Source organism: Pipistrellus kuhlii, unplaced genomic scaffold (assembly GCF_014108245.1).
Source record: "Pipistrellus kuhlii isolate mPipKuh1 unplaced genomic scaffold, mPipKuh1.p scaffold_m20_p_2, whole genome shotgun sequence".
Classification (NCBI taxonomy): domain Eukaryota; kingdom Metazoa; phylum Chordata; class Mammalia; order Chiroptera; family Vespertilionidae; genus Pipistrellus; species Pipistrellus kuhlii.
In genome coordinates, this window is record NW_023425515.1 from 93,174,567 (window position 1) to 93,191,017 (window position 16,451).

At 38.1% G+C, this 16,451-nt stretch overlaps 1 protein-coding gene across 7 annotated transcripts in view; it reads right to left on the minus strand.

Moving 5' to 3' along the window:
- Nucleotides 1–16,451, minus strand: part of RNF13 (ring finger protein 13) — a 146,142-nt gene that overhangs the window by 41,854 nt on the left and 87,837 nt on the right. For all 7 annotated transcript variants that reach the window (XM_036443669.2, XM_036443670.2, XM_036443668.2 and 4 more), the window contains one exon: nucleotides 7,471–7,576. In XM_036443669.2, coding sequence (XP_036299562.1) covers nucleotides 7,471–7,576 — 106 coding nt within the window. The remainder of the gene's footprint in view (nucleotides 1–7,470; nucleotides 7,577–16,451) is intronic.

The following is a 16,451-nucleotide window of genomic DNA, read 5'->3' on the forward strand; positions in this document are numbered from 1 at the left end:
TTCGGCCTGATCCCAGCAGTTGGACATCCCTCTCGCAATCTGGGACAGCTGGCTCCTAACTGCTGACTTTCCTGCTTGATCACCCCTGACCACTCGCCTGCCTGCCTGATCACCCCTAATTGCCTCTGCCTTGGCCCCACAATGGCAGCTTCATCCAGAAAGATTCCCAGAAGGTTGTTCAGCTTTCCGGTCTAATTAGCATAATATGCTTTTATTATTATAGATTCCACTATAATTAGCATATTATGCTTTATTGGGTCGGCAACTAAGTAATTGCGGGTTTCACACATATATGGCTTCAGTTGAATTTTTAGGTTTGCAGACGTAGTACAAATGTAAAACACATTTTGTTATTTGATAGTTGGCTATTCAGCTGTTAATCAGTAAAAAAAGTTTTTTGATCTGTTTTGTAGTTTTCGTTTGGCGTTCGTTGAAAAATGGAAAATCAAAAGGAACATTTTCGTCATATTTTGCTTTTTTATTTCCGCAAGGGAAAAACGCATCGCAAGCTCATAAAAAGTTATGTGCTGTTTATGGTGACGAAGCCTTAAAAGAACGGCAGTGTCAAAATTGGTTTGCCAAATTTCGTTCTGGTGATTTTTCACTCAAAGATGAAAAACGCTCTGGTCGTCCAGTTGAAGTTGATGACACCCTAATCAAAGCAATAATCAATTCGGACTGTCACAGTACAACACGTGAGATTGCAGAGAAGCTTCATGTATCACATACATGCATTGAAAATCACTTAAAACAACTTGGCTATGTTCAAAAACTCGATACATGGGTTCCTCACGAACTGAAAAGAATCACAGTTAACGCAACGCATTAGCAGCTGCGATTTGCTAAAGAAACGTAATGAAAATGATCCATTTTTAAAACGACTGATAACTGGCGATGAAAAATGGGTTGTTTACAACAATATCAAGCAGAAAAGATCGTGGAGCAGGCCAGGTGAACCAACTCAAACAACATCAAAAGCTGATATTCATCAAAAGAAGGTTTTGTTATCAGTTTGGTGGGATTACAAAGGAATTGTCTACTTTGAACTCTTACCACCCAACCGAACGATCAATTCTGATGTCTACATTGAACAACTAACAAAATTAAACAATGCACTTGAAGAAAAGCGGCCCGAATTGACAAATCGAAAAGGTGTTGTATTCCATCATGACAATGCAAGGCCACACACATCTTTGGTCACTTGGCAAAAATTAATGGAGCTTGCTTGGGATGTTTTGCCACATCCACCATATAGTCCTGACCTTGCACCATCTGATTACTTTTTGTTTCAATCTTTACAAAACTCCTTGAATGGTAAAAATTTCAATAATGATGATGATGTCAAATCGTACCTGATTCAGTTTTTTGCTAATAAAAACCAGAAGTTTTTTGAACGTGGGATTATGATGCTGCCTGAAAGATGGCAAAAGGTCATTGATCAAAATGGGCAATACATTGGCCTAAGCCAATGGTCAGACATCCCTCTGTTATAAAATTATAATAAAGTTATTTAGTTCCATGAAAAAAATTGTCTTTGATTTTCTTTAAAAAATCCGCAATTACTTAGCTGCCGACCCAATATTATTATAGATTATATAAGATATCAATAATGTAAATAAATTTTGCCACTATATTTGATAGCAGACAAAAGATGTAATTTCTTAGAAATATGATTTAATATGAAGAAGGAGACAACCAGAAAACCAAGATGGCGGTACCTAAGCTGTCGCCTCCCACAACAATTTCAAAACAACAACTAAAAGACAGAACGGACATCATCCAAAACAACAGGAAAGTTGGCAGAGTGTAAAAATCTACAACTAGAAAGAAGGAGAGAGGTTCAAGGATCAGGGGAGCTGCAAAGCGCTGAGGTAGGGAGACATGCACATAGAGAGGAAGGGCGGCTGAGTGCCTGGCTGACGGGAGGGGAAAGGAAGCCCCCACCTGCACTGAACCCCAGTTCCGACTGCATTGAATCCCAACCCCGGCCGAAACCCCGTGGACCCAGGCTCATACGGGTGGAGTCTGGACTATAGAGAAAGGCACCCGGAGACTCAGAGACTGGGAGACTCGGGGGAGCCAGGAGCCGCAGTGGGCAGGGTCTAGAGGCGCTCATGCATGTGCGAGTTGAGTGTGTGCAGACAGGTCTGACTGCAGAAGTTGCCGCAGCTTCTTCATAGCAGAGGGAGACAGAAGTTCCTGACTGCACTGAGATTAAAAATATTAGACAGAGCCGAAACTGGTTTGGCTCAGTGGTAGAGCATCGGTCTGCGGACTGAAAGGTCCCGGGTTCGATTCTGGTCAAGGGCATGTACATTGGCTGCGGGCACATCCCCGGGATGTGCAGGAGGCGGCTGGTCGATGTTTCTCTTTCATCAAGACGTTTCTAGCTATCTCTCTCCCTTCCTAACTGTAAAAAATCAATAAAATATATATATATATATTTAAAAATATTAGACAGAGACCCAACCCAATTCCTGGCAAGCCCCTGGGGTACCCATGCTCTTGCAGGGGGGATCTGGACTGTCAGGCGGAAACTCAGGGGAGCCATGCAAGGCAGAGGTCTGAAGTGCGCGCACAAGGGCAGGACTGACTGGAAGCCAAGACTATTGACTCAGCCCCGAGACTCCACCCCATCCAAGCTGAGCACAGAGGCTTTTGCAATTTTGCAAGTCTGGTCCTATTAAGGCTGTCTCCAGTATACTATAAGGCTGTCTCCAATACCAAAGGTATCCTGGTGTAGACACAGCTGATACTCACATCCAATTGGCCAGGAGGTCAATTCCTCCCACTGATACCAACAACAATCAAGACTTAACTACAATAAGGCTGTACACACAGCCCACAAAGGGGAGCACCAAGAGTGTCTACCTCAGGTAACTGGGGAGACTGACCCACCGGGCCATATAGGACACCAACATACAAACCCACCCTACTAACTCAGGGAAGCAGTGAAAATGCCGAGACAAGGAAACAGATCGCAAACGAAAGAAATGGAGGAGAACAAAAGACTGGATAGAGAGTTCAAAAGCATGGTTATAAGGTTTTCAAGAATTTCATAGAAAAGGCCGATAAATTTAATGAGACCCCCGAGAATATGAAAAAGGACCAACTAAAAATTAAACATACACTGACAGAAATAAAAAGTATTATACAGAGCCCCAAGAGCAGACTAGAGAAATGCAAGAATCAAGTCAAAGATTTGGAATACAAAGAAGCAAAGGACACTCCTCTGGAGAAGAAGAGAAGAAAATCCAAAAAGTTGAAGATAGTGTAAGGAGCCTCTGGGACAACTTCAAGTGTACCAACATCAGAATTATGGGGGTACCAGAAGAAGAGAGAGAGATACTGAAAACCTATTTGAAGAAATAATGTCAGAAAACTTCCCCCACCTGGTGAAAGAAATAGACTTATAAGTCTAGGAAGCACATAGAACCCTAAACAAAAGGAATCCAAAAAGGACCACACTGAGACACTTCATAATTAAAATGCCAAGGGCAAAATACAAAGAGAGAATCTTACAAGCAGCAAGAGAAAAACAGTGAGTTACCTATAAGGGAGCACTCATACAATTATCAGCTGATGTCTCAACAGAAACAATGCAGAGGGATGGGAGTGGCAAGAGATATTTAAAGTGATGAATAGCAGGAACCTACAATCAAGATTACTCTACCCAGCAAAGTTATCATTCAGAATTGAAGGGCAGATAAAGAGCTTCACAGATAAGAAAAAGCTAAAGGAGTTCATCACCACTAAACCAGTATTATATAAAATGCTGAAAGGTATTCTTTAAGAAGAGGAAGAAGAAGAAAAAAGATAAAAATTTTGATCAATAAATACATATATATGAACAAGTGAATCTAAAAATCAAGTGAACTAAAAATCTGAGGAACAGAATAAACTGGTGAATATAATAGAATCAGGGGCAAAGAAAAGGATAATTGATAATTATCAGGGTATGGGGGGTACTGGAAGAGAATGGATTAAAATCATACACCTATGGGTGAAGACAATTGGGGGGGGGGGTAAAAAAGGGCAGAAAGTAGGGTGGGAACCGGGTGGAAGGGAGCTATGCGGGGGGTGGGGGGGGGGTAGAGAAACAATTGTAATAATCTGAGCAGTAAAGATTTATTAAATTAAAAATAAAAAACAAGTAGACAACCATCTAAATGTCCAGGTAACTATGAAAAAGGTCAGAGTAGAGTCTAGATGATTTTATTGGCAACATTCACAAAAAAATCAAGTAACAGATCATTCCAATTTCAGAAAAATTTACTTTAGAAAATGGAAAATAAGAGAAAGCTTTAATTTTATAGGGTTAATTTTAAGTCCAGTTATTTTTATGTTATTTAAAACACAGTAAAATATACATAAAATTTACTATTCCATCCATTTTTAAGTGTACAGTTCTATGGCATTAAGTATACTCAAACTGTGCTACAATCACCACTATCCATCCATAAAACTATTTTCATCTTGCAAAACTAAAACTCTTATATCAATTAAACATTAATTCCCCATTCTCCCCTTCCTATAGCTCCCAGGAACCACCATTCTACTTTCGGTCTGTGAACCTGACTACCTAGGTACCATATATAGAATCAGACAATATTTGTCCCCTTGTTACTGGCTTATACTCTTGGCATAATGACCTTTAGGTTCATCCATGTTGTAGCATGTGTCAGAATTTCCTTCCTTAAGAATGAATAATATTCCATTGTATGGACATACCACATTTTGTTTATTCACCCATTGATGAACAATCGGATTGCCTATTGAACATAGTTTCAACTCCTTACTTTGAATTCTTTTGGGTATATTTCCAAAAGTGGAATTGCTGGATCATAAGATAACGTATATTTAAATTTTTGAAGAATTGCTGTAGTGGCTTTTCAATTTAACATTCCTATCAACAGTACTCAAGGGATTGTCTAGTTCTGATGCCAAGATTCTTCTAGCTTGATAAAACTAAAACTTTATCTTACACTAAGACATTCTGATGGCTAATGCTTTATTTAGGATTTTCACATCTATGTACAAATGTAAAACTGACTAACCCATATTAGAAATGTGAATAATTGAAATGCAAAGACAAAATTTACATATCATGATCAAATTGTTTATCCCAAAAGTACAGGATTTTTAAAATTTATAAAACACATTCATATAATCCAACTTAACACCTTGCTGACCAGCTATTTTAAGCCAGAACTCACTCATGCACCAGCTACTTTTCCATACTTGAATATTAAATGAAAGAATCTAAATAAACTTAAATGTACTTATTTTGTCACATCTTACATTTATATTACTATATGTCAAAATTAAACATATTGCATATATTTTAATATTTTTAATACTTTATTCTTTTTAATATTTTTTAGTGTGATATATAACATGTATCTTTATGCATTGATACTAAACAAGTTTGACATACACATCGTATTTTACTATTCTTTCCAATAACATACTTTACACACCCAAGTGGAATATTTTTACTACTGATTACTGTTCTTTTTTTTAAAAAAAAAAACATGACTTTTTAATTTTCCTGATAATCTGGAGGGTAAATCTTATTTGAAAATAGTCTAGAGTACTCTTTTTACAAATCTACATTGCTTTCACATCTTAAAATTACTTACATTAATGTAAGTGGAAAAAACAAATTAACTTGTGACCAGTCAGCAAGGTGTTAATAAAGAAAAAAAACCAATGATTATTACAACAGACAGGAGACATAATTCAGCACCCATTATTTTCTTAAAAGGCAAATAAAATTTTGGTTTATTTTTAATCCTTACAATGTGTTTTTTTCATGTTTTGCCAGAAAATAAAATGCAATGTTAACAGAAGGTATAACAGTCATCCTTTTTTGTTCCTGAGTTTCAAGAGAAGGTTTCTAATAATTCACCATTTAGTGATGTTTATTTACAGTTTTTAGTCAATAATCTTTATTAGCTTTAGATATGTACTTCTATTCTCAGTTTACCAAGAGTATTTTTTATTTGCTGTTGTTCTAACATTCTATACTTGTTTCTACACTGAAAACCTAACAGAATCAATAAATTCAAATTATCAGAATAGTAGAATTCAGTAAATTTACAGATATAAAATTACTGTATTAAAATCAGTAATGGCCATTGTCCAAATCACAGTTTCTAAATAAAACTCTTCAATAAAAGAAACTAAGCCTCCTTGGATAAATGTCTGATTCTAGGGCTGGGATAAGAAAAAGGTAAGATGTGCCGAAACCAGTTTGGCTCAGTGGATAGAACATCGGCCTGCGAACTGAAAGGTCCCAGGTTCATTCCGGTCAAGGGCATGTACCTTGGTTGCGGGCACATCCCCAGTAGGGGGGATGCAGGAGGCAACTGATCAGTGTTTCTAACTCACTATCGCTCTCCCTTCCTTTCTGTAAGAAATCAATAAAATATATTTTGTTTAAAAAAGAAAAAAAGGTAAGATGAGCCTTAAGCTTCTTATAGTATTAGACAGTAAAGAAATATATATATATATATATATATATATATATATATATTCCAATAATTTATAATATATATATATATATTCCAATAATTTATTATATATATATATATATATATATATATATATATATATATATATATATAAAAGGGGGGGTCAAATCAAAGGCACACAGAAGTAAGCCTAACACAGTTCCCAATGGCCAAAGTTCAAATAATTTACAAAAAATAAATAATATAGTATTTTAATCAAAGTGTAAAATAAACATACATGAGTACTTATTAATGTAAATGAGTGAATAAATAAATAACTCAAAAGAGACAGATCTTCCTTACAAAAGAATTCTAAGTAATACTAGTACATGTAGATACACCCTATAATCCTCATGAAATGAAGCCTAATTCCTGCCCTTTTCCACCATTAGGGTTGGGGTACACTTTGTGCCTCATTTCCAAAGGAAAACAGAATAAAGAGAAAAAATAATAACTTTACATTGGAGAAACCTAGGAAACATAAATAAAAATATTTCTATTATTTTTTTACAAAGTAGGTTGCAGGTATCAGTATACTTCCCCCAAATTACTTCACCATGTATATCATTACTTAGAATTTAATTTTTCTAAAAAAATTCTCTTTTCTTTTGAGGTAAAATTTACATACATTGAAATGCACAAAATTTAACTGTATAATTTGGTGAATTAGGCATTAGTACAACCCAAACTTCTCTCGAGAATCAGAACATGACTCACAGGCCAAACAGTCCTTCATAGGTGTCCCAGTAAATCCCTCGCCCCTACCTAACCCTCCAGAAGCAATCACTGTTCTGATTTTTTCTACTCAAATTATCTTTCCTTTTCCAGAACAAGTTATACAAATAGACTCACACAATATATACTTTTTAAAGCAAGGCTTCTATTACTCAATATAATGCTTTTTAGACCATCTATACTATTTTTTAAAAAGCACTTAAAAAATAAATTTACCTACCATGAAAATGACAATCAAGATGAGACAGATGCCCACTATGATAAGGAAGGGAATTAGGTAGTATTCCAGAGGAAGACTAAATTCTGGAACTAAGATAATGTGGCCCCTGGAAAAAAAAGAGAATTAATACATTAAAAATATTAAGAGTTGCCAAATTATAATGTTAAAACCAAGGAAGATTTTTTTTTTAAAGCATTTGGATATTACAATTAAATCCACTGAACACATCTCATTTTCTTATATATAATTTCCAATAATTTAAGGAATAATTTTTTTCATTTTTAAATCTATTTCACACATTTGGTCAAAACAATGTCAATATAATTAAAAGAAGCTTTTAGACTGGATAGGGGAAATCAGCCAATCAATATTTACTGTTCTCCATCCTAAAAACATGTTACTTACTGAATATTTTACATGCAAAATCAGCATTAAAATAATGGTAATACCTCAGGTAGTATATTCCAAACAAACTACTGTCCTATGGAGAAACTGAAGCCATCAATGGTAAAAATACACTCCTTTCTCCCTATATGCTTTTGTGAATTTGTTACATCAAAGGCAAATGATACAGCCCTGTACTCTACATTATCTGTGAGATTTGGAATGGAAAACTGGTAAAGGAATTCAAAGGAGTTTTAGCTTCCTCTCTGTTCTCTATCTTCTTCACTGCATACATAACTGGGGGTGGGGAAGTGGGTGTAGGAAGAGACAACACAACTTCAAGAATATGTATGTTGTCAGGGGAAAGGTGGAGAATGCACATAACTTATATCCCTTATTCACCCTTGTTATCAACATGTGGTAGTTACTGTAATAATTACTATTATAAAAATTAGTAAGTACTCATGAAATAAAACTGATGAGAGTTGGCATACTATTTGTGTTGTGTGAGCAAATTTTGCACAACACCAAAATCCTGCACTAGAAAATATCCTCAGTCTATGCACTTAGTAGTAGTATGAGTGATTTCTTCATTGTATTCCTGTGCTACTCGGATAACATGGTGCCAGCTACACTACTTTGTTACCTACTGCTGGGTGATTTTTATAGGTAGTGAAGCCAGGTACTTCATAACTCAAGGTTTAAATGCAAAACAAAAATTCTCAATTTGATTTAAAAAAAAAAATAGATTGACTTTTCCCACCATATAGAGAAGCTTAGGACACTCACATCCAAGACATTCTATAAAGCTTCACCAGAAATAAAAACAAACAGGAGATAACATCAGGAATTTCTCCCAATAATCTAAATATTCTCCAAAAACTACTAAGACTGCTAGAATAAAAATAACTTTTTATTTCAATCAATTCCAACAGAATTCGGATGACAAAATAATGATATGCATTTTTTATGTCTGTACATAAAATACTGACGTGACTGATGGGGTCAGCAGTGTAAAAAAGAGAAAAGCAGAGACTGAGCCGCTCTATTTGATACCATCTCTTTCGCATGAGATCAGCTCTGTAAGTAGTGTCATTGTTCTTGGCAAAAGACCTGTGGAACCACCCAAGCCAAAGCTGAGATGTCCTGACAGCAGTGCCACTATTAGGTTCAAGAGCCTGTCCATGAGGTGATGATCCTGGGCATACCTCCCTACCCGCCCCCTCCCCCCCACTATCACCACCACCAAACTGCTATAAATTAACACCATTAGGGTCTAGAAACCAGACTACTGCATATCCTAAATTCAACCCATCACAGCATCTTAATATATCAGCAATAGCAAAGCTTACATTTCTTATATTGTTATTTCTCCTTTAATATTAATAATTACAGCCTAAATTAGATAAACATTGTTCTGTGAGACAAGTCCCAGAGCTGATCAGAAATGAATGGAACTGGTAGGTAACAAGAAGTAAGCTTGCCGAAACCGGTTTGGCTAAAAGGATAGAGCGTTGGCCTGCAGACTGAAAGGTCCCGGGTTCGATTCCAGTCAAGGGCATGTACCTTGGTTGCCGGCATATCCCCAGTGGGGGGTGTGTAAGAGGCAGCTGATCGATGTCTCTCTCTCATCGATGTTTCTAACTCTCTATCCCTCTCTTTCTGTAAAAAATGAATAAAACATATTAAAAAAAAAAAAAAAAAAGAAGTAAGCTAAATGAACAAAAGCAGGAAGACCCAATGAACAAGAAATTCAGAAACTATACTGGAAAGTTCCCATGTGTGTAACCACAGAAAAAAAATAGATCCCAGAATTTTCTAATGTTAACATTATAGGCCTGTGCTCTAAATCTAATGTTCTATAAACATGTCCTGTTAATGCTTGTCTGTTATATCGCAAAACATTTTCACTTACTATCAAGATATACTGTAAGGAAGAGATTAAAAATGACAGTGAAGTAAGTGGATGCTACACTGACACACTTCCAGGACCAAATCAGAATTACAACAAAAATACAAAAAAACATCCTGAATAATCAACTGAAGACTAGCTGGAGAGAATATTGATAACCAAGGATGAAAAATGGAGATCACATAGAGACTGATAGGAAGGACAGAGGTGCAAAAGGGTGGCCAGGCTACCACAGACAGCAATTAAAGTTCAGAAGAGATATCTCAGCTGTGGGGGTTGGCCATTGAGAACTCTGGTATGTAATCCCCAAGTGTGGGGCCCCCAGCAGAGAGGGCCAGAACTGAGAAAGTGCTGACATAATTCTGGCTATGAAAAGCAGCAGGGTTGTTGCCTGACAGGGAGAAATGGCTGGAAGGCAGGCATCCTCTTAAAAGGCAACATACAAAATTCCATGTACAGCCATTCACCTTGTGCTCTAACGAAGGGAGGGCAGAATGGATAGGGGCTGTATGAGCAGAAGCCAGGGCTGGGGCTCTGGGGTTAGAGCTCAAAAGACAGACACCCCAATTCCTGTGCTGAGAACATTCCCTCATACTCTGAAGATCATCTTTCTGAGGCAGACATTTGCTATACAGGTGATTTTTGCCTAGGACAGTGGTCAAAAAAATCATTAGTCACCAGAGCCAACTATCAGCAGTACACAATTGAAATTTCTTTTGAGAGCCAAATTTTTTAAACTTAAACTTCTTCTAACACCACTTCTTCAAAATTGGACTTGCCCAGGCCATAGTATTTTGTGGGAGAGACAGACTCAAGGGGCCAAGGAGCTGCATGTGGCTCAGGAGAAAATTGACCCACCCTATTTAAAAATAAATTGCCCCACAATATGTTAACAAAGCCCATTAAGAGACAAGAGATAACAATTAGCCTCTAGGCCACATGTGTCAAACACAAGGCCCTCGGGCCAAATCCATCCGCCAGGCCTTGCAATGTGGCCCGCACTGCGCTGTCATCACTGCACTCTGCTGCGTTTCCATCACAATGACAGTTTATGACTGTTCAGTAAATCATTCGGCCCGCGATTTAGGCTGGATTTTAGATTTTGGCCCCTTCTCTGATTGAGTTCTACACCCCTACTCTAGGCAGAAGAAACTGCCCCACCCTGTTTGAAAAACTCTAGCCACACCTGTGGATGTGTGCTTCAGGGCTACTCAAGATGGAATCCAGTCTATAGACAGAGGCAGTTTCTGGAGGCTTTGATTTCTTGCCTGATCTAATTAGTCAGAAACAGAACTCTACCCAGCAAAGCTATCACTCAGAATCAAAGGCCAGATAAAGAGCTTCACAAATAAAAAAAAGCTAAAGGAGTTCATCACCACCAAACCAAAATTATATGAATTGCTGAAAGGGGTTCTTTAGGAAGAGGAAGAAGATATAGATAAAAATTATGATCAACAAATACGCCGAAACTGGTTTGGCTCAGCTGTAGAGCGTCGGTCTGCGGACTGAAAGGTCCCAGGTTCGATTCCGGTCAAGGGCATGTACGTTGGTTGCGGGCACATCCCCAGTAGGGGGTGTGCAAGAGGCAGCTGGTCGATGTTTCTCTCTCATCGACATTTCTAACTCTCTATCTCTCTCCCTTCCTCTCTGTAAAAAAATCAATAAAATACATTAAAAAAAAAAAATTATGATCAACAAATACGTAACTATCAACAAGTGAAACTAAAAGCCAAGGAGATTAAAAAACCTGATGAACAACAGAATCAGAGGTATGGAAGGAGAGTGGACTGACAATTCTCAGGGAAAAGGGGAGTGGGGGGTGTGAGAAGAGACTGAACAAAAACTGTACACCTATGAATGAGGACAATGGGGCGTGGGGAAAGGGCAGGTGGGGTGAGAACCTGGTGGAGGGGAGCAATGGAGGGGGAAAAAATGAGGAACATTTGTATTAGGTCTAGTAATAATTAACGTCGTTTTCTAATACTTATTTAAATCGAATTTATTTAAACAATACAACAAAATTTAATCAAAATTTTGTTTTCTACTACTTGTGCCCAACGCTCAGGAAGCATTTTAATCCCTCTGTTGTAAAATTCTTGTGATTTTGATGCAAAAAATTCAGTCAATGCATTTTGAGGCATTCTTCATTATTAAATTTTTTTCCAAGAAGAAAGTTTTGCAAAGAACGAAACAAATGGTAATCGGAAGGGGCAATATCAGGAGAATATGCAGGTTGAGGGAGAACTTCCCATTCCAACTGGCGCAGTTTTTCAGCAGTGATTCTTGCAGTATGCGGTCGTGCGTTATCGTGGTGAAGAATTCCGCCCTTCCGATTAATCAGCGCGGGTTCTTTTTCTCTTAAAGCTTGGGCTAACCTTTCCAATTGGGCACTATACACTGCACTTGTAATGGTTTGGTTAGATGGTAAAAGTTCATAATGAAGAATTCCTTTAAAATTCCACCAAACACACATCACTTTTTTCGCATGCAAGTCAGGTTTTGGCGTGGGCTGCGGAGCCTCATTTTTGTCCAACCATTGAGGCCGCCTTTTCAAATTAACATACAGCACCCATACTTCATCTCCGGTAACAATTTGCTCTAAAAACGGCAAACGGTTTTGACGAGAGAGGAGCGAACTGCAAATTGTGACTCTTTGATTACAGTTGTTGTCGGTCAACTCATGAGGAACCCATTTTCCAAACTTTTGGACTTTGCCAAGTGCACGCAATTGATTGGAAATTGTTTTTTGTGAACAATTTAAAGTTGTCGCAAGCTCTTGTTGGGTAATTTGAGGATTTTGCACCAAAAGAGCTTGAAGAGCTTCTTGATCAAAATTGGACACACGGCCTCGACCACTCTTGTCATCTAATGAAAAATTTCCCTCGCGAAATTTCTCAAACCAACGCTGGCATTTTCTGGCGCTAACTGCATCTTGACCAAGAGCACTACAGATGTTTTTTGCAGCCTCACTTGCTTTTCTTCCTAATTGGAACTCGTAAAGCATGCAGTGCCGAATATGCTCTTCATCCGCCATCTTCTTAGCCCTAGTTTTGCAACAAAAACCAAACCAAACACAAACTTTTTCAAGCAAAACTTGTTAATTGCACTTCACACGTTCTGTAGATACCACGTGTTTGAAGGTTATGTCAATACAAGTCAACGCCAAGTAAGATTTTAAACGAATGTTTAAAAACGACATTAATTATTACTAGACCAATAATAATATAAATAAAGATTTATTAAAGAAGAAGAAGAAGAAGAAGAAGAAGAAGAAGAAGAAGAAGAAGAAGAAGAAGAGAGAAGAGAGAAACAGAATTTGAGATTGCACTGCACTAAATATTGAGAGGCATAGAAGATTGACCTGATAGTAACAAACCCAAACAGGCAGCCAAAATTAGGAAACAAACAAACAAAAAAACTAATGAAAGAAAAAAGAATTCTCCAGAAAAATAGATAAATGAAATGGAGATAAGAAATTTATCTGATACAAAATTCAGAATAATGTTAGTAGAGATGCCCAACAGCATGAGAAAAGATAATACCCTGTTTTCCCGAAAATAAGACAGTGTCTTATATTAATTTTTTCTCCCAAAGTTGTGCTGGGTTTTATTTTCAGGGGATGTCTTATCTTTCCATGCACTAGGTCTTATTTTTGGAGGATGTCTTATTTTCGGGGAAACCCCGGTAGTAACTGTGAAAAAAGTACAGTCAGAAATAAAGGATGAAATAGCACTAATAAACACTCTGGAGGGAATACATAGAATATTATAGGAAGTTGAAATCAGATCAGTGAGTTAGAGGACAGAGTAGAAAAAAAAAATCACTCAATCAGAGAATCAAAACAAAAAAAAACAATTAAAAAACAGAAGGACAGCTTAAGAGAAATGTAACAATATTCAAAAATTAGATGTGCCAAAAGAGGTAGAAAAAGAAAAATGGATAGAGAATTTGTTTGAAGAAATAATGGTAGAAAACTTCCCTAACCCCATGGAAAAAAAAAAAAAAGAAGAAGAAAGGAGAAAGAAGGAAGGAGGAAGGAGGAAGGAGGAAGGAGGAAGGAGGAAGGAGGAAGGAGGAAGGAGGAAGGAGGAAGGAGGAAGGAGGAAGGAGGAAGGAGGAAGGAGGAAGGAGGAAGGAGGAAGGAGGAAGGAGGAAGGAGGAGGAGGAGGAGGAGGAGGAGGAGGAGGAGGAGAAGAAGAAGAAGAAGAAGAAGAAGAAGAAGAAGAAGAAAGCATACAAGTTCAGAAGGCACAGTGAACCCCAAAGAAGAAGAACCTAAAATGGCCCATGCCCAGACACATCATAATTAAAATGCCAAAAATTAAAGACAAACAGAGTATCTTAAAGGCAGCAAGAGAAAAGCACACAGTTATCTACAAAGACACTCCCATAAGGCTGACAACTTACTTCTCATAAAAAAACCCTACAGGTCAGAATGGAATGGCATTAAGTACTCAAGGTAATAGAAAGCAAGGATCTGAAAGTAAGATTACTATATCCAACTAGGCTCTCATTCAGAACAGATAATGAAATAAAAAGGTTCTCACAAAAGAAAGAAAAAGGATAAAGGAGAACATCACCAGCAAGCCAGCAATACAAGAAATGCAAATGCTAAAGGAATGGCTATAATGAAAAAAAGAAACAAAGAGAAAAACATAGGCATATAGAATTAAAATGGCAATATATAAGTATCAATAATAATTATAAATGTAAATGGATTAAATGCTCCAATCAAAAGACATAGGGTAGCTGAATGGATACAAAGACGACCCAACTATATGCTGTCTACAAGAAACCCGCCTCACAACTAAAGACTCATACAGGATGAGAGTAAAATACATGGGGGGAAAAAAAAGTTTCCAAGCAAATGGAAAAGAAAGAGAAACTGGAGTAGCATACTCACATCAGACAAAATAGACTTCAAAATGAAGGTCATCAAAAGGGACAACAAAGGTCACTATATAATACTAAAGGAATAGATCCAACTAGAGGTAATAACCCTGGTAAAATATATGCACCCAATATAGGAGCACATAAATATATAAAAAGAAATTCTAGAGGACTTTAAGAGAGATCAACAACAATATAGTCATAGTAGGGGACCTTAACACCCTACAAACTTCACTGGAAAGATCTCACAGACAAAATATTAATAAGGAAACAGTAACTCTAAAGGACAAATGGATTTAACTGACATTTATAGAAAATTTCACCCCAAAGCTGCAGAATATACATTCTTCTCAAGTGCACAAAGATCATTCACAAAAATAGACCACGTTAGGAACCAAAAAAGTCTCTGCAAGTTCAAGAAAACTGAAATCGTTTAGCATCTTCTCAGATCACAGTGGAAAGAAATTGGAAATCAAATACAGTACAAACACCCCCAAAACATTCAAACACATGGAGGCAAATATAATGTTATTATAAAACTAGAGGCCCAATGCATGAAGATTCAGGCAAAAATGGGCCTTCCTTCCCCTGGATGCTGGCACCGCCTTCACTCTGGCTCAGAGCCATCTATACACTCTGGCCCGGAGTCACCTTTCTGCTCCAGCACGAAGCTGCCTTTCTACCTTCCCATGCTGCCCAGAGGCCTGGAGTGGCTGGGGTGGTGCAGAATGCCTGCATCATCACCATGGTAAAGTTGTCCTACCTGCCCCTGGCACCTGCGTATGCAAATTAACCCACCATCTTTGGTGGGTTAATTTGCTTAATCACTCCTGATTGGCTGGTAGGCACTGCGAAGGTACAGTCAATTAGCATTTACTCTCTTATTAGAGAGATGAATGGGTAAACAATGAGATTAAGAAAGAAATCAAAAACTTCCTGGAAACCAATGAAAATGAACACACAACCTAAAACCTCTGGGACCCAGGAAAAGCAGTTCTAAGAGGGAAGTTCATAGCACTACAGGCCTACCTCAAAAAAAAAAAACAAGAAAATTTAATACAGTGTTTCCCTGAAAATAAAACATCCTCCGAAAATAAGACCCACTTACTGGTTTCCTTCTGAGTGAAATATAAGGCATCTCCCCCGAAAATAAGGCCCCCGAGGCTCTGTCTCAGAATGAAAATTAATTAACCATAAACTGGTCGCTAAGGCCACCCCGACTGGCTTCTAACAACCAGTGACATTACATGGAGTCCTGACATCACTGCTGTGTGGAGGTGGAGAGGAGGTCGGAGTGAGCGGTGAGTGCGGGGCGGGAGAGAGGAGGAGACTTTCGCAGATGCGTGCAGAAGAACAGGAGGATTAGAACGGATGGGAAGCGGCAAAGGTGGTGAGTGCTGGTCTGTCTCTGGTGACACTACCTGATACTCACAGCCGCCCTCATGATGACTGAAGGTTCTCAGTTAGTGGCAGACCCTGCTCCAGCCCAGATCCAGGCCCCAGCAAGCCCAATGACAGTCCCCAGGCAGACCCCAGGGGGTAAATGTCTGATAAAGGGGTAGGGGGATGTCTGGTGAAGGTGTTAAGTGGCAAAGGGGTGGGGAGAGGGGGGTCACTTAAAATGACACAGGAGGATCAGAGGGGGCAATCAAAATGACACAGGAGGATCAAAAGGGGTTACTAAAATGGTAATCCCCCCTCTGATTCTCCTGTGCCATTTTGATTCCCCCCTCTGATCCCCCCTGTGTCATTTTAAGTGATACCCCTCCCCCCACCTTGATATCTAAATTCCTTT